Source organism: Emys orbicularis, chromosome 1 (genome assembly GCF_028017835.1).
Source record: "Emys orbicularis isolate rEmyOrb1 chromosome 1, rEmyOrb1.hap1, whole genome shotgun sequence".
Classification (NCBI taxonomy): domain Eukaryota; kingdom Metazoa; phylum Chordata; order Testudines; family Emydidae; genus Emys; species Emys orbicularis.
Window position 1 is genome coordinate 346,870,883 of NC_088683.1, and position 23,797 is coordinate 346,894,679.

Consider the following 23,797-nt stretch of genomic DNA (forward strand, 5'->3'; position numbering starts at 1 on the left):
ACTTGTAACTCAAAAATGGACGTACCAATTTAGCTCAAACACACAAAATGGATCTTTGGGCTGAATATGAAAAGCTTCCATCACAAAGACACTGTTTCGAGTTAGGAGTGACTGAAATTAGATGTTTACACTGGAACCCCTTCTCTCACAGAGGATCAGGAAAGCTTACTGCAGCAGTCTTTTTACATATTGTAGGATCAGAAGCTGAACAACTAATTTAATCAGTAGAAATCACAAAACAGATTTACAAGTGGAACAAAGACTTCAGACCATAAAAAGTAGGTTGTTCATCTGGGTCTAATATAAAGGTAATGTATTCTTAGGGAAACGTGGAAGATTCTAAATAGTAGCTCGAAGATGAGAATACAATGCTATCAAGAAAGGACTCAACTTTCCATCTCAGTGCACAGAAAATCTCTTTTTCAGTGTGAAGGAAATAAACTGAGAAGTACTGATGAGGATATGCAAAATCTCCTTTAAAAACAACAAAGGTTGTTCAAAGGCTTGGATGTCACTAATGTGGTGTCTTTCTTTTTTAAAGGAGCCAAAGGGAGAGAAAGACACTTCAATTCTGGGTATATTGTTTGAGAGTATAATTAAGGCTTATGTAGTACAATACTTGGATAAGTATAATTGGCTAGGTTCAAACAACCACAGCTCTGCAAGAGAAAATTGTGCCTCTAACTTGTGTGTGTGTGGGGGTGGGGGGGGGATGGGGACAAGCTAAAGATGACCTGATACACATAAATTAGATACCTGGATTGTCCAAAATTGCTTTCAAATAAGCTCTTTCAAGAAAGGGCTTTATTAAAAGCAAGATCACAAAACAGACATCGCAGTAAATGATACATCCCCTTTTGCAGTTTTCTCCCAGTTCTAGCCCTTTAATTGTATTTTCTTCCTCATTCTTGCAGGCCCTACTCTTGTTTGATCTTTATTTTTCTACTCTGGATACTATCCTGGCTCCCCTTCTTATGTCTCTATCTTCTTTGGTAAGGCACCATATCTGGTGTCTAAAGCAGATGAATGAGTCAGGAGATTTGGTTGTATTCCTGACTGTCAATGACTCGTTATGTGACATTGGGTTATTTAATTAATCGCTGGGACTCAGTTTCCTTATTTATCAAATTTGGATAATACTGAGACAAGGTTCCGGGGTAGTCTCTGATGAACAAGGAATTAACTCCAGTTCAGCTTCCCTGTCCTCTTGCACAAGTGCTCAAGAGAAGGTTTACATAAGTGGCTGCCAGGCAGACAGAAAGGAAAGAATGCCATTGAGAAGATGACTTCCATATCAGGGGAACGGGACTGGTTGAATGTACTCCAGCTGATGAATTTTTATTTTCCTGTTATAAAAACTGCCCTCTAACCTTCAAAAATAAATGTTAGAAAAAGACCCTATCGACTTTTGCTGCTGAAAAATTACACCAGATTACAAATATTTACTTGTCTACTTAAAGTAGTAACACTTGCAATATAGAGCATTTTTTCTGATTGTATTCTCTATTTCACAAATATGTTTTCTAAAATTTCTTACCAACAATATACTTGTATTTCTTTACATTATATTTGGTGTGGTATGATTGCCAAAAGTCAAAGGAGCTCTAAGAACTAAAACAAATATACAAAAAGGACTTCATTGAAGCTGGTATGCATTTTCTCTGAAGAAACTCTTCATATAATGGGCAATAGGCCATTAACAATTATGGACAAAGTGACAAAAGTTTCCCTTGAGTTATAATCAAGAAAGTAACCTAAAAACACTTGCTCTATTAAGAATAAAACAAGCTTTTAGTACTAGAGAATATTTTATGATTCTAAATGTCTGTATTTAGAAAGTACTCATGAATATACAAAATAATGTAATTTTTGAACCCTTAAACTTACTATATTTTTGTTCATCATAATTTATAATTTTTACTATCATACTAGATTCTCATGACAATTTGGAAGGGACCAGAAAAAGCCTAGCTTAAATTAAATTAAGAGTCATTTGCCAAGAGTTTGATTAAAAAGCACATTTTAAAGTTTGAGAGAAATGTAATGAGACAATATAGCTGAATGGCATAGATCCAACAGTACATATGCAAATGAGTAGCACATTAGTAGTAGGAAGGTCATATATTTTACACTTCAGATCAAAAAAAAAAAAAGGGATCTTTCTTTCAGATGGAGAAAAATAAAGTCAGCAAATTTCAACTTTCCTCCCAAATCAAAGGAGAGCTCTGAAACACTTTCTTGAATGAATCAAAAAATACAAACAAGGTATCCCTAACCCTTCACTAACTGGTAAGTGTCTCAAAGAAAATTTGCAAAGTCATTGCTGAGTCCTGTACTTTAGAGCAATGAACAGATGGACTTTCAAAAAACTACGTAATTTCTATCAAAAGTAAGTGAGAAACTATTTTACAACCTTTTGCACAATCTGTCAGTGTAGGGAACTGTTTCATTATATTAAGCCTAAATGTTCCCTCCCTTAATTTTATCACATTACTTTAGGTAATAACCCAGTATATCAGTAAGTATATTTATATTACACCCCTCACTGTAATATCTCAACAGCTCCCTCAAAAGCTAAAAGTTACAAAACAATTTCTCGCTCTACACTGTATGAGGCAAGGCTTTTGTACAAAAAAAGGCATGCGCTCATAATAAGACTGTAGCAAAATTCATATATGCAGAAAGGGAACAACTTCAGGTTGCTAGGAAATACATATTTCTAACATTTCCTAAATTCCAAATGCTTTACTTTGCAACTTTAAATTCTTTTAACTAGATTAAGTACAGATTTCACTACCTGTATCAGCTATAACTGGGATGATAAAGAGCTAATTCTTGGTCTGGAGAAGTATAAAACTCTCTCTCTCCAGAACTATAGACACTACTAGGGAGATCTCTGGGAAACCCAACACAGCTTTGTCAGTACCTACATAACTGGCATTAAGCCTTTCTACCTGATAATAAAGCTCAATTAACCAGAGCTATGACAGCTATCAAGTCTATAGTGCTGGACTCAGCTGATAAGAGACAGCTTATCTAAAGAATTTGCAGTTCCCCTGTTGATCTTTATATCCTTCTAGCTTACTTTATATCCTATATCCCAATATATACTACTTTGGTACATGGGAAAGGAAGCGATGCATACTGTTCGGTGAAACACACACACAAAATAACAGTATGTAGGTATATAAAACACCATTCCACATCAAACTCCATTAGGGGAGCACAGAAATGACCAAAAAAAGAAAATGTATCACACAATTTTATCCCTGTAAAGCTCCACACTACATGTGCATGGACAGTCCCTCCAATTATTGGAAGCAGTTGTAATCGGACTGGCTTTTGTACTCATTTTGGTGGCCATGTCCAAAGATATGGTATTTTGACAACAGGATAAATACGTACTGTCATGGAGTGTGGGGGGACACAAGGCCCCGCACCCCCGGCTTCCTGCGATTCACCATGACTCTCAGCCAGCTAGTAAAGCAGAAGGTTTATTTAGACGACAGGAACACAGTCCAAGACAGGTCTTGCAGACACAGTCAATAGGACCCCCTCAGGTCCATCTTGGGGTCTCAGGGCACCACAGCCCCCTTGGGGGTCAGAGCCCTGGCTGCCTCCCAGCCCTTCCACCAACCAGCTCTGAAACTCCCTCCCCAGCCTTTGTTCAGTTTCCCGGGCAAAGGTGTCACCTGGCCTCTAACCCCTTCCTGGGTTCTCATGTCTCATGCTCAGGTATTCTCCCTCACGGCCAGTTTCCCATCCCCCCATGCAGACCATCCTAGCCACACTCCCCTGCCTTTCCAGCCACACTCCCCTCTCAGCATTCAAAGACCACATTAAGAACAGTCCCAGTTCATCACATCTCTCCCCCCTTCGAGACCAAACTGAGCGGGTTCACTTTAGCCAGTGACCCGGGGAAGTTCGAACCTACCCCATTCCCGTGGATGCCCCAGCATCCCTCCCATTCCTTGGTGAGAATTACACCAGGCCCTTCCAGTTTTACGCCCCCCCTTAGGTCGGGGGTGCTCGATGGCACTTGTAGTTCGCCTGTAGGACGGTTTATGCGGCCCGTGCCCTTTTCCCACCCCAATACCCCTGGGGTTCCAACTGGGCTGGGGTCGTCTCCCAGCGTTCCAGTCTGGAGGTCTGTGATTCGGGCTCTCTTGGTTCAGAGCCCCCCCTTTTACCCTAGCCACCCTTTGGAAAGGCTCCTCTATGCTGGGCAAGGGTCCTAAGGCCGTTTCCCCCTTGTTCCGGGCCTTCCTCCCCCTCTGACAGGGGTCACAGGATCGGCAGTACTGTCAGACAGTAACAAAGACCCCAGGCCAGTAAAAGTTTCGTAGCAGCCTCTGCTGGGTACGCCAGGTTCCCTGGTGCCCTGAGAGGGGAATGTCATGGGCCTGGTACAGCAGCTGGCGGCGATACTTCTGGGGTACCACCAGCTGCCTCCTGATTTCCCCTGACTCCATTTTCCCGGGGGAAGCCCATTCTCGGTACAGGAACCCCTTCTCCCACAGGAACCTTTTCCGGCCACCTCTCCCCATGGTCTGTACCACACTGAGGTCTGGCTACGGGTCACAACCAGGGCACCCTGGGGGTTTCTTGGCCAGTCCTCCAGGTCCCCCCCCCATCAATACCTCAGTGGGCAAATACAGGTGTACCCCCACGTCCTTGGGGCCCTCCTTGGCCCCCCCACTTCAGGTGTACCCTCGCTATGGGCACTTTGACTGGGGTCCCGCCCACCCCTGTCAGGGTCAGGTAGGTGTTGGGCACCACCCGATCTGGGGCCACCACCTCGGGCCGGGCCAGCGTCACCTCTGCGCCCGTATCCCAGTATCCATTGACCTTCCTCCCATCCACCTCCAGGGGAACAAGGTACTCGCTCCGCAGGGACTGCCCCGCGTCCACCCTGTAAACCCAAAACCCTGAGTCTGGAGCATCCGGCTCCCCAGAGGAGCTGGCCTGGAGCTCTCCTCCCTCCTTAGCAGGTGGTATGCTGCCAGCCCCCCTTGCCTGGGAATGCTGCCCCTCATCCGGCTGGATTTTTACCCAGTCAACACTCTGTGGGTTGGGTCCGCTCAGTCTGTCCCTGAGCCTGAGGCACTGGGCCCGTATGTGGCCTCTTTGGCCACAGTGATAGCAACCCATGTCCCGTGGGTCCCCTCGAGCGGGTCGGATGGACCTGACGCTGGATGTTTCCCTTTGGTGGGGGTTCTCCATATTTCCCCGCGGGGAGGTCCCAGGGTCACACTCTCTCTGCATTGTGGCGGGACTGTTCCTTTGGGATTCCTCCCTGTTATCCCCTGCCCGACTGTTCACAAACTCGTCGGCCAGCTGGCCTGCATGCTGTGGGTTCTCTGGCTTTTGGTCCATCAACCATCGCCTCAGGTCGGATGGGCACTGCTCATACACGCGCTCCAGTACAAATAGGTCAAGCAGGTCTTCTTTAGTTTGGGCCCCAGCTGTCCACTTGCGGGCATACCCCTGCACCAGGTTGGCTAGTTGTAGGTGTGTGACCTCACAGGTTTTACGTTGACTCCAGAACCTTTTCCGGTACATCTCAGGAGTCAACCCAAACTCACGGAGCAGGGCCTTTTTGAACAGTTCGTAGTTCCCTGTCTCCGACCCTTTCAGTCGGCTGTACACCTCCATGGCTGTGGAGTCCAGTGAGGGGATGAGAAACTGGAGACATAAGCAATATAAAAATCTAAATAGGTGCAACTCCTCATAGTCCTAGCCTGTTCATACAATAGTAAAAGCAGAATACAATTAAAAGGCACCAAACAGCTCTTCACATGTAGTTGTCTAAATACAAAAGGAAGCTTAATCGAGCAAATAAAAGGGACTGAAGATGTGGAGACACCCGACACTTATAAAACAATTAGGGGCACTCTGAAATACCATTTCAAAAATATAGGAAATATGTTTCATTGCTAAAGAAAAGCAAATAGCCATAATTTGAGAGCACTGCAGTTACAATAATGAAATGGAATGAGAACTCTGCGCACAAAGGGAGCTTTCTGATTGGTTTTCAGTGAATTTATACAAGATTCAGTAATGCATCTTAACAGAATGGTAGGAGAGGGTAGCTTTACTTTTCAGGTGTCCGTATATCATTTTATATTACAATCATAAATATAATAGACAAATATGTTTATATACATACTTATATACAGAGTGAGAGAGAGAGAGAGAGAGAGAGAGAGAGACTTAGCATCTTTCATCTTGAGGATGAAAACTCAAATTAATGAAAAGTGCCATGAGAGGACAGTGGAGGGAACCTCTCTCAATAAGCTTTCATTGAAACAAATCAGCCTAAAGCATTTATATTACTATCTTTGAATCTCTTGAGATGATTATTAATGGTTTCCCTAGTACAAATTACAGTATGTTATATTAAAATAAAGAATCATATCAGAAACAAGATGTGTAACAATATTCCTGCTTGCAAGAATTTTATGCTTTGTGATCAGGAAATCACAGAAATTTTCTTAAACAGAAAATACTGTTTACTCATACAGTATCTGTTTCAAATAAATGTTTAGTAAAATAATATGCTTCTTAAATTCTTCCCCACAGAAGACAGTGACTTTATTCTGAATTTTATGTTCAAATCCATTAACCAAATCATCCTACTTCCCTTAATAACTAGTTTTAGCTTGCAAATGCAGCTTTATACTTTACTTTCCAGTATTTAGAGCAGATGAATTAAGACATGCCTATTGTGAATCGGTACTATGTAGTCTAAGGATTAATTACCATAGCAACCAGTCTAGGCCTTTGACAATATATCTTCAAACAAATTGCTGGATTTTCTAAAGGTATGTGGATAGGATTTATATTTAGGTGTTTGTTTATTCTGAATAGATTGAAGGTTTTTCATTATGTGGATTTTTTACAAAAGTATACAGTACATACATTACCATGCTCTAAACAGTTTTAGTATTCTCAGCATACACAAAGCTGCAGCTAAATATGGAAAACAAAAATGCTACAAAAGAGGCAAGGTATTTAAATTTTATACTCGACATATGTAATAGCAATCCTCCATCTTAATGGCCCCTCCCTCCCTTCCTCTCTCACTCTTTCTCAATAAAGAGCATAAAGGCTCTGATAATAAAAAGGCCCAGTTTTAATCTATCCAGTTACTCTGGAAAGCTATCCCTCCCACTACCCCCTTGTATTTTCAGGACTGATTTAAGGTAATGTGGAGTCAAAGTTCCATCTAAATCTTTCCTTCAATATCTCTCCCTGTTCCAGACACACTGGAAATGTTTTGGAACCAAGGACAGCAGAGGAAGAGAAGTGCAGGAAGAAATGGGCATAATAACATCATAAGAAAGGCCATACTGGGTCAAACCAGTGGTCCATCTAGCCCAGTAGCCTGTCTTCCAACAGTGGCCAGTGTCAGATGCTTGAGGGTGAATGAACGGAAAAGGGAAATTATTGAATGATCCATTCCCTGTCATCCAGTACAAGCTTCTGGCAGAATGGCCTTTAACGGTGATTTGTGCATTGCTGCATCAAAAACTTATAAGATGCCAAAAATAATGTATTTCAAAACAAGCTAGGCAGCCCAAAGTCAAGTGCATGGGCAGGAACTTTTTACTGAGAGCAGTGAATAATAAGTCCAAGTAGAGCTTGTTGGCCTCTTGAAGTGGGTGGGCAAAGTTTGGGTGTATTAGGATAATCCAGAAAGTGTGAAAGGTACGCTCTGAAGGCCCTGATCTCATGGTCACCTTTAAAGAAATGAGAGAAAAAATGTGGGAGACAACTGAAATAGAAGGAGATATCAGCAAAAGACTGCATGATAAGAAGAAATTTAAAAAGGAAGAACTGGGATTGTCAGTAAAATATGCCTCTTTTCTTTGTAAATCTAAAACCTTTTATTCAACCCTGCCATACCATGTTACAGCTGATTTTTCCCCTGCATATTTTTTTTCTATTCTATACTCCGTTTCAGTCTTCTCTCTTCCCTTGTCTCAATTTCCTTCCTTCTTCTTTCCCTTCCATTCCTACTCTCTTCCTCTTTCATTCTTGCTCTTCTTCCTGCTACCCTTTTGTCCCCCTTCAACTTTCCCCAAATTCACAGATTATAAAGTCAGATGGGACCATCTAGTCTGACCTCACTGCATGGCACAGGCCATAGAACTTCCCTGAATTAATTCCTGTTTGAACTAGAGTATATCCGTTAGAAAAAAATCCAATCTTGATTTTAAAATTGCTAGTGAAGGAGAATCTACCATGATCCTTGGTAAATTGTGCCGATGATTAGTCACCCTCATTATTAAAAATTTGCACCTAATTCCCAGTCTGAATTTATCTAACTTCAACATTCAGTCATTAGATTTTGTTAGACTTTTATCTGCTAGATTGAAGAGCCCATTATTGAATTTCTGTTCCCAGTGTAGGCACTTACAGACTAATCAAGTCACCCATTAACCTTCTCTTTTTTAAAATGAAATAGATTGAGCTCCTGGAGTCTCACTATGAGGCATGGATTTCAATCCTTTAATCATTCTTGTGATTCTTCTCTAACTTATCAACATCCTCCTTAAACTGTGGACACCAGAACTGGACATAGGATTCCAGAAGTGTTCACAGTGTGCCAAGCACAGAGGTGTAATAATCTCCCTACTTCTGCTCAAGATTTCCCCATGTATACATCCAAAGCTTAGCCCTTTTGGCCACAGCATCTCACTGGGAGCTCATGTTCAGCTGATTATCCGCCATGACCCCCTAAGTCTTATTCAGAGTCACTGCTTCCCAAGATAGAGACCCCATCCTATACATATGACTTACATTCTTTGTTCCTAGATGTACAATTTTATATTTGGCCATATTAAAATACATATTGTTTGATTGCGCCAAACTTACCAAGCATCCCAGACCCCTTTGTATCCATGACCTGTCCTCTTCATTATCTAACACAATCAACTGAAATCTTCCTTTTTTTCCCTTTTCCCAGTTTAAGACTGTAACTCCACTCCCATAGTCCAAGCTACAGCACCCTCTCTGTCAGACTTCCTCTCTTGTCTTGTGGCTGGTGCATCAGATAAAATGATGTTTGGACAGTTCAGCAGACTTTGCAGGAGGCTGCTTGAAAAGCCTGTTGATGCATCTAACCAACCTAGAAGTCAGCTGAGAAGAGGTGAAAGAAGAGTTGTTGGAGGAGGGGAGGCATTCTCGGAGATGCAGTATGGAGTTATGAGCACTGTGAGCTGTCAAGAATGAAGCTGGGGATAGCCACATCACAGACAGAGATGCAAAGATATGGGGCTGGCAGATTATTTGGAGGGGAAGCTTTTATATGTAGCTATCCTTTAACAATGGCATACGTCGGGGCAGTGTAATTGGGAAGACAGGGAGAGGGGCTAGCTCCCACCTCAATATCTGGAAAAAGTGAAAGCCAGACCCAACTATGTTCCACACATGGGGAGCGGGGGGGGGGGGGGGGGGGAGGGGGGACAAAACGATGGATGAGAACGAGATCTGGAAGAGGGGCTGGAGTAGCTTCCATTTCCACAGTGCATGAGATCAGGTAGGACCAGCCACCAGGAAGGCAGTGGGCACCTGCCCTCTAGGGACTGACATAGGAGTGGCAGTAGGAACTAGCAGGATGCCCCTTCCCAGGCTGAGGCCGGCTGCCCTTGCCGCCCCCCACAAAGTTTCAGTAGATCCCCTTACTTCCCCTCTTATCCCTGTGCCCCTGCATTCACAGGAAGCTTCCTTCCCCCCACACTAGGGTTGCCAACTTGGTAATATTTAAAAACTGGACACTCCAGCAGGAGAGCCAGAACCTCCCCTGCCCCGCCTATTCCCTCCAAATCCCTGCCACTGCTCCACCTCTTGTCCCCGAGGCTCTACCCCCATCCACTTCTCTTCCCCCCTCCTCCCTGTCGCTCGCTGCTTTTCCCCTTCCATTCCCCCGCCTGGGTCAGGAGGGACTCGCCTGCGGAGCCAGGGCTGGGAGCTGCAGCCACCCGGCTCAGTAACAAAGCGAGGAACATCATCACAACCTTTAAAAATCAAGTGTGTCCTGCAGCAGTTTTCAGATGATCTGCTCTGATATCCCCATGCAGCTTCAGGTCCTAAACCCAGGTCTCAGGAAGATCTTAATGTACAATTTACTCCTATGGATTGCCTTTCCCTTCATCTGGTGTCTTCAGCCTGCCCTTTTCCTCTCTCCTCTTTCCCCATCCCTGTAACCTGGGGTCAGCTGTACAATGGGAAAAACTGAGGACTTATTCAGGCCTTTTTAATAAGTTACTTTCAAGAGGCCAGCATGAGAATTTTAATTAAACCTGTGCATTCAAACTACTTACATTGCATACTTAAATTGCCTTTGTATATCAGACTTTGCCAAATGGTTTGTAGGAAAGTTGTGTGGAACTGCAGCTATTCCCAGTAGATACCCAGTTGTATGTAAAAATATCATAATGCATTCTTTTACAGAAGTGCGTATCTTAAGTTATATTATACTGTGCCAAGGCTATTAGTAGAATGATCCAAACCAACTTCTGCTAAAGTCTCAGGAACATTATATATATATATTCTCATTTACTTTAGAACAGGAGAGCTTTTCTTCTGCCCAGAAAATTAAAAATGTGTTTGTCGTGACATCCACACATGTCAATGAGACCTACCAATTCCTAGAACCGTCAGAAAACCTTTGTCTTCACATTTACTTTTAAATAGACCATGTTAGTAATGTTCAGGATTACAACAGTGAAAGGGCAATGACCAGTAATGAACTTGTTGCCCCAAACTCTGAAAAAGAGAAAATGAGTTTTAAGTCTAGCAGGCCAAAGTGAATCACTCTCGAGTGATTTCCTGTTTATACTTGCTTTAAAACAAACCATTTTCTAAACCTCCCCAGCGAACAGAATGATTAATAATGATTGCTGACTAATTCCCCGAGCAAAATACTTTACTTGTAGCAAAAGAGCCAAGTTACAAAACAAAATGATCAGCCATATTTTAAAAAATGGGATCCCTCTGAAAAGAGCCAACTTAGACAATTTCAGCCATACAAAAGATGTGATCACTACAAAAGGAGCCAAGTCAGAAAAGAATTAGCCAAGTAAAAGCAGACAGAATTATAGCCACATTTCTCTGCACAGATCCAACATGTAGATTTAGAAGAAGATTACTATTACTCCGAATTGTATCTAGTTTAATTTGGCTGTTTGAATAGCTAACGCCTTGCAAACTTGCTCATTTGTAACAAAGATGGTTTGAAATGTAAGTTGTTTCTTAAATTCAGAGCTCATTAAAAGGTATTAGACTGATCTCCTGGGCACTGGCGTTTTCATGTTTAGCCACCTGTAAGAAAGGAAGGAATAATGTGAACTACTGACACACATTGCTGGGTTCTAAATTAGCTGTAACCAGCCAGGGGAAAAAAGCCAGGGGATATTTATGGACAGTTCTGTGAAAACATCTACTCAGTGCACAATGGTCGTCAAAAGAAAAAAGACAAAAAGAAAATGTTTGGCTATATAAAGACTAGTTTAGAAAATAATATTAGAAATACAGTAATGTCATTTTATAGACAAGCGATATGCTGTCACCTTGCGCACCATGTTCGGGTCTGGTCACCCTCGTCTTGAAAGTGAAACAACAGAAATAGAAGTGGTCTAGAGATTAGCAGAGGAAATGAAGTGGATACATGAAAAGACTTCCATCTGAGGAGAGACTAAAAAGATCAGGATGGTGTAGTTTACAGAGGAGCCAATTAAGAAGGGACATGAGAGAGGCATATAAAATGACTGATACGAGAAGATATATAAGACAGCACCTGATTTAATACAAGAATAAGGGATTTTCCAACAAATGTAAAAGACAAAACTTCAAAAACTGAGAAAAGGAAATACCTTTTTACACAATGCATAATAGGAAAGTTTGTGTGGATATACATGAAAATTTCCTTTCTCTGAGTAATAATGTCCACAGATCCATTATGTAGGATCCTCAGCCTATTTGCTGCTTTGGAGGAAGACTCAGACATGCCAGACATTGACAGGAAGAGGTTTGGTCCTGCCAGTTTGAGATAAACTTCCACAGCAAATGGTAACTGCCTGATAAAATGGTCTATATTGAATTCACTTCACAAATAACTCAAGATAGATATTACATATACTGCAGAGTTTAACTGTATACATTTATCAGCTAAACCAAAGGTCATATCAGATCTTTGTTTATAATAGAACAATCACTTTAGGTTGGGCTGGATCTTTGAAATTCATTGTGCTGAGAAAGGAAATTTTCAGGGAGACATGGAAAAAATGTCCTATTCTCATGTAATAGTGACCACATATTCGTTACGATGAGATCATAGGGATGAGATTCATTACGATGCCTCAAGGGAGAGAGAGAACCTTATTAAGATTACATATAGATATTGATTTTTTTCTTTTACTGGAGGACTACAGATCGGAGCACTTTTGTCCCAAAGGCAGCATCAGCCAAGCTCAACTTGGAGAACAAAGAGCATGTGTGAACTGAACCATGTAGCTGCTTGGAAGATTCTCTCTTATAAGGCATGTGATTTCCATCTTCCTCATAAGGCTGTTATTCCCACAGGAAGACAGTTCTGATATTATCAACATAAATAGTTGTTTTTGTCTTGTAGACCCTGGAAAAGACAACCTTAACCAAATGGGATATTCTAGAACTGATGGACAAACCAAAGGCCAAAAACCTGCATTGGAAATGCTGTTGTCCCAAAATAAAGCATAGGTTTTTCCTATGGGATCAATAAAGGGGGATAGAGAAGACATTCCCTTATACACAATGGGAAAATCCTCTATGTGATGAATGTCTGAGTAGATTTGGGTGTCCCCATCTTGGATTAGATATTTTCTGGGAATCCGTTGGAGGTATTCCAAGTTGAGCTCCTGCTGGATTTGTTTGTCATCAGGAACAGGAGATTTGTTTGTGATCAGGAATAGCATGCAGTAAAAGTCCCTGGGGTCTTTTGCCCAACTCTGCACCAGATGACAGATAGTTTAATGACTATTCCCCATGTGATTTGTCTTCTTTTCTTCCTGTGACAGCCCTTGTAGCTCTCTACACAAGCTCCCTCCAGAGGCTTCTGGGAAAAGGAGCTTGGGGGTTGAGAGATTTATCGCTGATGGGTGACAGGTCATGGTCCTGAGCGAAGGTCCTATCTGGGAGCAGAGGGATTCTCCTGCAGTCATTAGGCTAACAATTTTCTCCCTTGTTGCAAACCTGACTCCAGGCCTGCAGATCCAGAGCGTACTCTGAAGTTGACTGCTGCATGGGGTTTCCCATTTGGGCCAGGTTAATTGAGAAAAAAGACTGGGAGAGACCCTGGTTCAAGAGAAGAAAAAAGGGATGGGCTTGAGGGCCCATTACTGCATTCACTCTTATCCTCAGAAACAGAACTGAGACCAACATCCTCCATCTGTAGTCTTATTTGCAGAGGATGGAAATATGGTGCAGCTGTACTTAGATCATGGCTGGAATCATGGCCAACATTTGGGCACCACCTTTCTCTTTTCTTTGAAGGTACTCTGACTGAACCCTTATTGCATTGTCCTGGCTCCCCGTCTAGCTCCTCAGGGTTGCCCTTCCATTCCAGTCGTTTTTGAGGAGGCAGGAAATCTGTTCGGCAGAAAAGGAGAGATTGTGAACCACGCCCCACAGGATTCTCCTCTGAGGGACCTGTGACTGCACAAGGCTCTAAAATCTACATCCCTCACTATGTGCGGTGCAGAGATGTCATAGCAGACCTGTAGCTTGGCCTTCCTTCTGGGTTTATCTTTCATCCCACACTGCACAAAGGACAGCAGTACTTTCTCGGAAGAATCTTCTGGCCATGGTCTAAGATAGGTTATTGTACCAGTTGGATCAAAGTATGGCAATTCATATGTTACTATAGCATAAATAGAGATAGTAAAATGTCCGGATGCTGCCTCATTAGTATGCTTCAATCCTTTCCTAAAGCGACTGGGCTACTAGAAGAGAGAAGGTGGTTTTGGTATCCATCCAAGGGACTCTTAAGCAGTGGTATTACAGAATGACACATTCAGTGATGTCTTTGATTAAGCAAGAATTTATTAGAGTATTTCACAGAGAACAAAGGGAATTTTTAAATGGCAACATACAATATATTGCTGTGCTAAATAGTACAGCACATTAACCAGCTTATGTAGGGTAAGTTTTCATTTTACCTTTTAATTTCCCCTTTAAATCACTGGTTCACCACCACAGAAACAAACAAATAATTAGCAACTTTTAAAATAACCAGCATTCATAACTTTCACAAAATTACCCAGCATTTTAGATTTTCTTATAAGAATTCCTCTAGACAGGTGTCTAGTATCAACATTACAAGTGAAATCCCCCAGGCTATTCATATGCTGCCATAACACAACTCAGGAGAGCAGCACATAACAAAACAAAGAGGAACCTGCCATTTCAGAATCTTAATGGGTGGTGGATGAGGAAAGGAATGCTTTTTAGAAGCTTTTACAATGATGTTTCCCCCCTCCACAGTATATTCTCAGCCAATATTTGTAAGTGATTCAATGGCTATGTAATTATGAAAAATAAAACAAAACAAAACACAGTTGCGAAACTTCAGGACCTCTACCAGAAAATTCTAACACAAAGGTTGTAGGTATATGTTATTTTAAGGAACGACTACCCAAGTATAGGGATGGAATGACTTTAGGAAACTGATATATAAAATTCAAGTACTGAAAAGTTACACGTTTTTAATATACATTTCTTACAAACTAAGAAAAAGAACATTTTAAAATGAGTTTCTAACCAAAACCACACACTGCATATTTTTAAAAAGAATACAAATTGATATATAATAATAAAGTATGTAAAAACAAATTAAAAAGCAGCTACACTCCAATTAGGCACACCAAATAGGGACACCTGCACTCCAAAGATATTTCACAATCACTTCTTTTATTGTGATGTTACAGTTACTGAAATGATCAGTATACATGCTGTATATATTAGTTCATATGCTCCTAATATTTACTTATAAAGAATAACAACTATCTTCCTATCAGTAAACCATTCAGAACAACTGGGATGGAATATAGATGTTTCGTACCTACAATGGCTGCCTAGCACAGTTTTCATTAGTTTAAATAAGTTCCACAGCTATTTATCTGCACGTGTATACACACACACACATATTTTACACATAGACACACCTCATAAACTCACTTTTCTTCTAAACTCTTTGGATAATTTGTCTTCATGCACCATTAAGTTTTGGAACTAACAGCAGCAAGTGGCACAAAGATCTATCCAGTAGGCCTGCTCCAGGAATATACTAGGTGGTGGTATCTTGAGCTCAGAATCAAATGAGTAAGTGGGCAATTTTCTGTTTCAAGTAATCCTTTAATATTAATAGAAATACTAGTAACATAACATACCTGAAAAAGAACATGAACAGAGCAGCTGTGATGCAGAACAAAAGGACCTATAAGAAGGAGAAAGAACATTATTACATAAGAAGGTTAGACTAACTCTATATCTAAATCTGTTTAGGATCAGAGGAGGCCTCACAGACATTAGAATGTGAAGTTTACCTTAATTTTCCATGTTGAATGGGCCTGATCCAAAGCCTATTGAAGTCAACAGAAATAATCATCATTTCAGTAGGCTTTTAGTTCAGGCCCTGTATAAATGAATAAATAAAAATATAAAAGCTAGGTCAGGATGGTGCAATGACAAAAACAGCAAAGGAGGCAGAGTTTGAAATAATGTGAGATTAATTTCCTTCATGTAAAGTTTCACATAACCAACCATAGGATGAAATGTTCTACAATTCACTCAAATGGAAGGATACCAAGGTTGTATGGAACAGAGATAAATTGAGCTCTGTGGGGGACAGTTGAGCAGAATATTTTTTTTACTGGTCTGAGAACATCACCTTCAAGACCACCCTAGGAATAGGAATTTGGAACTTTTATCATTTCATTTTTAGTGTTTTCCATTTGGAAATAATACAGAGCACAGTATATACAGTGTAATTATTCAGACATATCTTACAAATACTTACAGGCAACTTTCCCCCTTTTTAAAGTACCCTAATGTAAATATACTAAAGGCCTAGAAGACTCTATAAGGAAAGATTAAATAAAACTGAAATGGTAACATGAGGGGAGAAAGTGAATGCATATCATTAAATTATTATAGGCCTTTCACAAGTGACCTGATAACTTTGCTTATTGTTCCTCTTAGTTTCTCCATCAGGGCCATTCTAGACGACTCTTTAAGATAGTCAGCATAGGAAGGAAAAAATACCTAATTTCCATCTGAGTGTCCACTAAGACAGGAATGTTGACCTTAGGATAGCAAAATCCAGTCATTTTTAGCATTTAATGAACTTTAGTGGGAACACTTGAGATTTGGCATTTAGAACTGTTACCAGTCATTTCCACATGACAGGGATACGGCTTCCAAACTTTCACTATGCTAGTATAGCATATTTTATTTTTAAAGTGCTTTACAAACATTACTTTTACTATTATTCAGACAAATTGGGTTTAAGAAGGAATTTATTAGCAAGTTTCCAAACATTTTTCTTTCGTTTCCTTTTAAAGGTTGTCAGAAGCAGCACACAATATTCAGGATTGCCCTTTAGACATTCAAAGCAAAATTCTTTGTCCATGGAAGTCAATGGCAAAACTCCCATTGGCTGCAACGGGGCTAAGATTTCACCACAGAAGAGGAATTTTCTCCCGTTCGCTGTCACTGTAAAAGGGCCATTTGAGTCCCATATCCAGCCAGGGAAGAATTCCCTCTAGTGTAGGCTTTGCACAAAGCAGCTTACACTGTTCTATGAGGCTCCTGCCACAAGCCCCAGCATAGGGAGCATGTCATGGGCACAGGCAGGGTTGCAGTATATGCTGAGGGAAGGGCTGCATTACACAGTGCTGTGGGGAACCTGGGCAACACTATCAACCATAGGACGTTGTAACTTAGGCAGCCCTATAGGGCTGTATACAATACTCTGGAGCCCTCACAGGTCCCTGTAATTGCCCACAATTGGGAGGACATAAAAATGGCTTAGTTCCCTGTGCCTCCTAGAGATGCAAGTTTTGTGCTGTGACTCTGCACCCCAGGAACTTCTGGCCTCTTCTGGATTGCAAACTTTTCGTGAGGCACTCAAACACTGCCGATGGCTGCCATTTAAAAACAAGTAAACTTAGAGAGGATATTATGTTTGGACACCATGTTATCCAAAAGATATGGACAAATTGCAGGGATTTCAGAAGGGAGCGACGTAGGGTGACCATACGTCCCGTTTTGGCCGAGACAGTCCCTTTTTTAGGCCCTGTCCCGGCTGTCCCAACTTTTTTGACAAAACTGGGCATTTGTCCCGTTTGCTCTGCTAACTGATCACCAGCTGGCAAGAGCAAACGGGACGAATGCAGAGTTTTGCCAAAAAAATGGGGTGGGAACCCTAGCAGGATGCAGAGGAACATGTAGGAGGTGGGGGGAGGGGGCGAGTGACAATGCCAGCCCTGCGGTGGAGGATGGGCTAGGGGGAGCATCTCAGGCTGACCTGACCTGCATGCAGGGAGGAGAGGGGGGCGTTGAGAAGCCAAGTGCACGGGCAGGCGGGTGCTGGGGAGCCTCGGACCATCAGCTCCATGTGCGGGCTTGGACGACCAGCCCCGTGTGCAGGGGGAAATAAAATAAATAAAAAATAAAAATAAATTAATGGAGATATCCCATCTCCTAGAACTGGAAGGGACCTTGAAAGGTCATCGAGTCCAGCCCCCTGCCTTCACTAGCAGGACCAAGTACTGATTTTTTTTTTGCCCCAGATCCCTAAGTGGCCCCCTCAAGGATTGAACTCACAACCCTGGGTTTAGCAGGCCAATGCTCAAACCACTGAGCTATCCCTCCCCCCTAAGGGAAGGGGTTTTCGGGGAGGGAGGGGGATCGCGGGTAGACAGCGGGGGGGGGGGGGGAGGGTCACCCTAGAGCTATGAATATTTTCAAGAAGCAAGAGAAGAGGTTGAAACAGCTAAATAAGAGGGAGAATAGTGAGTTAGGGTGCTGCATGGAGGTATAAAAGACCTTTTCCGTAACTGGTGTTCTTCAAGATGTGTTGCTCATGTCTATTTCACAATAGGTGTGCAAGCTCGCCACGTGCACCGGTGCCGGAAGTTTTTTCCCTAGCAGTACCCATAGGGGAGCACCCTAGCGATCCCTGGAGTGGCGCCGCTATGGTGCGGTATAAGGAGCGCTGTGCGCTCCCCCCACCCTCAGTTCCTTCTTGCCAGATAACTCTGACAGAGGGGAAGGAGGGCAGAATAGACATGAGCAACACATCTTGAAGAACACCAGTTACGGAAAAGGTAACTGTCTTTTCTTCTTCGATTGATTGCTCATGTGTATTCCACAATAGGTGATTCCAAGCTATATCTGTTGAGGGTGGGAAGGAGTTCACAAACTCTCGGGACGGAGAACGGCCCTGCCGAACCCAGCGTCCGCCCTGATCTGAGAGACAATTGCATAATGCGAGGTGAACGTGTGAACTGAAGACCACGTGGCAGCCCTACAAATGTCCTGAATGGGTAGATGGGCCAAAAAGGCAGCCGACAAGGCCTGCGCCCTAGTTGAGTGCGCCTTCACAATTGGTGGCGGAGGGATTCCCGCCAGGTTGTAACAGGTACGGATGCACGAGGTGATCCATTTGGAGAGCCGCTGAGTGGAGATCGGCCGACTTTTCATGCGCTCGGCCAAGGCGATGAACAGTTGTGAGGACTTTCTGAACAGCTTAGTCTGCTCCATGTAAAAAGCCAGAGCCCGTCTCACATCCAGCATGTGGAGGCGGTGCTCCTCACTGGATGCATGGGGCTTGGGGCAGAGGACCGGCAGAAAAATGTCCTGACCCATGTGATAGGCGGAGACCACCTTCGGTAGGAACAAACGGTGTGGGCGGAGCTGGACCTTATAATTATGAAACACTGTGTATGGGGGCTTGGAGGTCAGAGCCCTGAGTTCTGAGATCTGCCTAGCCGACGTGATCGCAACCACGAAGGCCACCTTCCACGAGAGGTGTGACCAGGAGCATATGCCCAGAGGCTCAAACAGGGGCCCCATGAGATGGGCCAACACCAGGTTTAGGTCCCACTGCGGGACTGGGGGCCTAACATACGGGAAGAGACGATCCAACCCCTTAAGGAATCGGCCAGTCATAGCATGGGAGAATACCGTATGGCCCTGCACCAGCGGATGGAAGGCCGATATGGCCACCAATGCACCTTGACCACCCCGATAAACTCTGTGCGTTGTACCGGGACTAACGTGGACTTGGTGTTGTTCACCATCAGGCCCAAAGTGGTGCACGTGGACAGAAGGAGCGCCATGTGATCCTGCACCTGCGACCGGGAGCTGCCCTTGACCAACTAGTTGTCCAGATAGGGGAAGATCTAGACCCCCCAGCGCCTAAGGTAGGCCGCCACCACCGACATACACTTCATGAACACCCTGGGAGCAGTGGACAGGCCAAACGGGATGTCAAGGCTGCTTCCCCACTCTGAACTTTAGGGTACAAATGTGGGGGCCTGCATGAAAACTTCTAAGCTTAACTACCAGCTTAGATCTGGTCCGCTGCCACCATTCCCAAAGCTAATTCCCTTCCCTGGGAAGCCTTGAGAAACTCTTCACCAATTCCCTGGTGAATACAGATCCAAACCCCTGGGATCTTAAAACAAGGAGAAATTAACCATCCCCCCTCCTTCCTCCCACCAACTCCTGGTGGATCAAGATCCAACCCCCTTGGATCTAAAAACAAGGAAAAATCAATCAGGTTCTTAAAAAGAAGGCTTTTAATTAAAGAAAAAGGTAAAAATCATCTCTGTAAAATCAGGATGGAAAATAACTTTACAGGGTAATCAAACTTAGAGAGCTCAGAGGATCCCCCTCTAGCCTTAGGTTCAAAGTACAGCAAACAAAGATAAACACTCTAGTAAAAGGTACATTTACAAGTTGAGAAAACAAAGATAAACTAACACGCCTTGCCTGGCTGTTTACTTACAAGTTTGAAATATGAGAGACTTATTCAGAAAGATTTGGAGAACCTGGATTGATGTCTGGTCCCTCTCAGTCCCAAGAGCGAACAACCCCCAAAACAAAGAGCACAAACAAAAGCCTTCCCCCCCCCCCCCCAAGATTTGAAAGTATCTTGTCCCCTTATTGGTCCTTTGGGTCAGGTGTCAGCTAGGTTACCTGAGCTTCTTAACCCTTTACAGGTAAAAGGACTTTGGAGTCTCTGGCCAGGAGGGATTTTATAGTACTGTACACAGGAGAGCTGTTACCCTTCCCTTTATAGTTATGACACGGGAGGACTGTAAATTGGTAGTGTTCCTGCCCAACTGTGAAATGGAGGAAGCATCTATGCCCCTCGAATATATGAATGTGGAAGTACGCGTCCTGCAGATCGAGGGCGGTGTACCAGTCCCCGGGATCCAGGGAGGGGATGATGGAGGCCAGGGAGACCATGCAGAACTTGAGCTTCACCATGTACTGGTTCAGGCCTCGCAGGTCCAAGATGGGCCTGAGCCCTCCTTTAGCCTTCGGGATAAGGAAATAGCGGGAGTAGTACCCCTTGTCTTTGAACATCCCCGGTACCGCTTCCACCGCTCCTAGGCCCAGGAGCCGCCCCACCTCCTGCTCGAGCAGAGGGGTCCCCCAGGAGGGACAGGGGCCGGTGGTGGTGGTGGTTGGGCGGGGAGGAAGTAAACTGGAGGGTGTAGCCCCGGGAGATGGTGTTGACGACCCATCGGTCCGAGGTCAGCCGCGACCACTCCAGGAGGAAAGCACACAACCGATTGGAGAAAGGAAGCTTCATTGAGGGTGGATCCCCGGTGAGAACTGGCAGGGCGCCCCTGGGTGTCCTGTCAAAACCGCCTTTTCCCCGGTTTGCTTGCCCTTGGAGGACCCAGGCTGGGGGGGCAGGCCGAGACTGCCTCTGTGGGCGCTTCTTATAGTGCCGCGACGTCTTATAAGCAGTCTCGTACTTTGACTGGGTGGCCTGCGCGGGAGTCTACTGCGGTTTGAACTTAGGTTTAGCCGGAGCCGGAACACAGAGACCCAGAGTCTGGAGACTCGTGCGGGAGTCTTTCAGGCCAGACAGTTTTGTATCCATTTGTTCTGCAAACAGAGCTTTTTCGTCAAACGTGAGGTCCTGCAGGGAGGTCTGCGCCTTACTGGACAACCCAGAGAGCAGGAGCCATGACGCCCTTCTCATGGACACCACGGAGACCATGGACCGTGTGGCCATGTCCGCTGCATCCGAAGCTGCCTGCAGGGTTGCCCTGGCAGCCGCTGTGCCCTCCTCCACCAGAACTTTGAACTCCTTCCTGTAACGCTCCTGGAGGGAGTCCTCGAACTTGGGCAGGGAGCCCCACAGACTGAACTCATACCGGCCCATGAGAGCCTGGTGGTTCGCCACCCGTAACTGGAAGCTCGAGGACGAATACATTTTTCTTCCAAATGAGTCCAGCCTCCTTGAATCTTTATTTTTCGGGGTATGGGCTGGTTGACCCTGATGTACCCTGTGGTGGACCGATTTGACCACCAGGGAGTTAGGAGCAGGGTGGGTGTATAAGTATTCATGCCCCTTGGTGGCTACAAAATACTTGCGTTCCGCTCTCTTAGAGATGGGGTCCAATGAGGCCAGGGTTTGCCACAGGGCATTTGAAATTTTCACCACCACTTCGTGGAGAGGCAAGGCCACCCTGCCCGGTGCCGAGGAGGACAGTACATTAAACAGGGAGTCCAAGGGCTCTTCCATCTCCTCTGCTTGGAGGTGGAGGCTTGATGACACCCTTTTTAAGAGCTCTTGGTGGGTCCTAAAGTCCTCCTGCGGGACGGAGGGAGGAGGGGCCATAATCAGAGGAAGCCGGCGTGGTACTGTGTGTGTCCACCGGCACCGGAGGGTGCACCACCTGGTCGGTCTCCGGGCACGGTGTTGAGGATGTATGTCTCACCGACTCCTTCCTTGGAGGTTTGGAGAGGGAGGCCGATGGTCCTTCTGAGGCTCCGGCCACCGAGCAAGCCCCCACTGGGGGCTGCGTCGGGGGCAACGGTGCCCACTGGTACCATTGGGCCGGCCACAGGGACCGGTGCCACTGCACCTGCTGTGACACCGCCGGAGCCAGCTGTTCGGACTGGCTTTCCTGGCCCATCGATGGAAAACTACGAAGGGAGGCTGGGCTGACATACAACTTGCCACTGTCTCTGGACCGGGAGGAGCGGCTGCGCCGGGAGTAATGCCTACCACGGGACCGCGATCCCATAAGAACGGCCATACTGCGTTAGACCAAAAGGTCCATCCAGCCCAGTATCCTGTCTACCGACAGCGGCCAATGCCAGGTGCCCCAGAGGGAGTGAACCTAACAGGTAATGATCAAGTGATCTCTCTCCTGCCATCCATCTCCACCCTCTGACAAACAGAGGCTAGGGACACCATTCCTTACCCATCCTGGCTAATAGCCATTAATGGACTTAACCTCCATGAATTTATATAGTTCTCTTTTAAACCCTGTTATAGTCCTAGCCTTCACAACCTCCTCAGGCAGGGAGTTCCACAGGTTGACTGTGCACTGTGTGAAAAAATTCCTTTTATTTGTTTTAAACCTGCTGCCCATTAATTTCATTTGGTGGCCCCTAGTTCGTATATTATGGTAACAAGTAAATAACTTTTCCTTATTCACTTTCTCCACACCACTCATGATTTTATATACCTCTATCATATCCCCCCTTAGTCTCCTCTTTTCCAAGCTGAAAAGTCCTAATCTCTCCTCATCTGGGACCCGTTCCAAACCCCTAATCATTTTAGTTGCCCTTTTCTGAACTTTTTCTAATGCCAGTATATCTTTTTTGAGATGAGGAGACCACATCTGTACGCAGTATTCATGGATTTATATAAGGGCAATAAGATATTCTCCGTCTTATTCTCTCTCTTTTTGAATGATTCCTAACATCTTGTTTGCTTTTCTGACTGCCGCTGCACACTGCGTCAGCAGCAAACCAGCTGAGCGGCCAACAGCAGAGGCTAACAGAGGGAGTTTGCCTGGGGAGAGCTCACTGAGGCTTTCATCTGCAGGTTTCTCTGAGTAGTTCTTGCAACAGCTGAGGAAGCTCTTAAGAGGAAGGTGATATGGAAGGTGAGCGATCAGCTGTTGTAACCTGCACAGGTTGTGCCATGTTTGTCTTTCTTCCACAGGACAGAAGCGACTTTGTCTGTACAAAGTGCAAGCTGGTCTCCATATTGGAAGAGAAGGTTCGAGGTCTGGAGAAACGAGTATCGACCCTGCGTTGCATAAGGGAAAATGAAGATTTCCTGGACAGACGTCAGGAGATGCTTCTACGGCCACAATGTTCTGAAGATTCAGAGCAGGCGCAGCAGGGACAGACGGATGATGAAGAAGTTTGGCAGCATGTGACCTCCAGAAGGAGAAAGAGGAGCGTCCATGTACCAGCAATGGAGATACAGGTGAGCAATCGTTTCCATGTTCTCTCTACAGGTACTAATGCGGAGAGTGGAGTAGATGACCCATCTGAGGGAAGGGAGCAGAAGGAGACTCCACCGATTGGAAGGCAAAAGATGCACTGTCCTAGGGATGGGGGTTCCACGACCACCACTCCCAAGAGGAGGAGGAGGGTGGTGGTGGTCGGGGACTCCCTCCTCATGGGGACTGAGTCATCTATCTGCCGCCCCGACCGGGAAAACCGAGAGGTCTGCTGCTTGCCAGGAGCTAGGATACACGATGTG

The 23,797-nt window shown here is 44.5% G+C and overlaps 1 protein-coding gene across 2 annotated transcripts in view; it reads right to left on the reverse strand.

Annotated features, from left to right (window-relative positions):
- The window catches only part of TMEM135 (transmembrane protein 135), a 375,621-nt gene that overhangs the window by 74,458 nt on the left and 277,366 nt on the right, over positions 1-23,797 (reverse strand). For both annotated transcript variants that reach the window (XM_065417246.1, XM_065417238.1), the window contains one exon: positions 15,432-15,478. In XM_065417246.1, the coding sequence (XP_065273318.1) occupies positions 15,432-15,478 (47 nt within the window). The remainder of the gene's footprint in view (positions 1-15,431; positions 15,479-23,797) is intronic.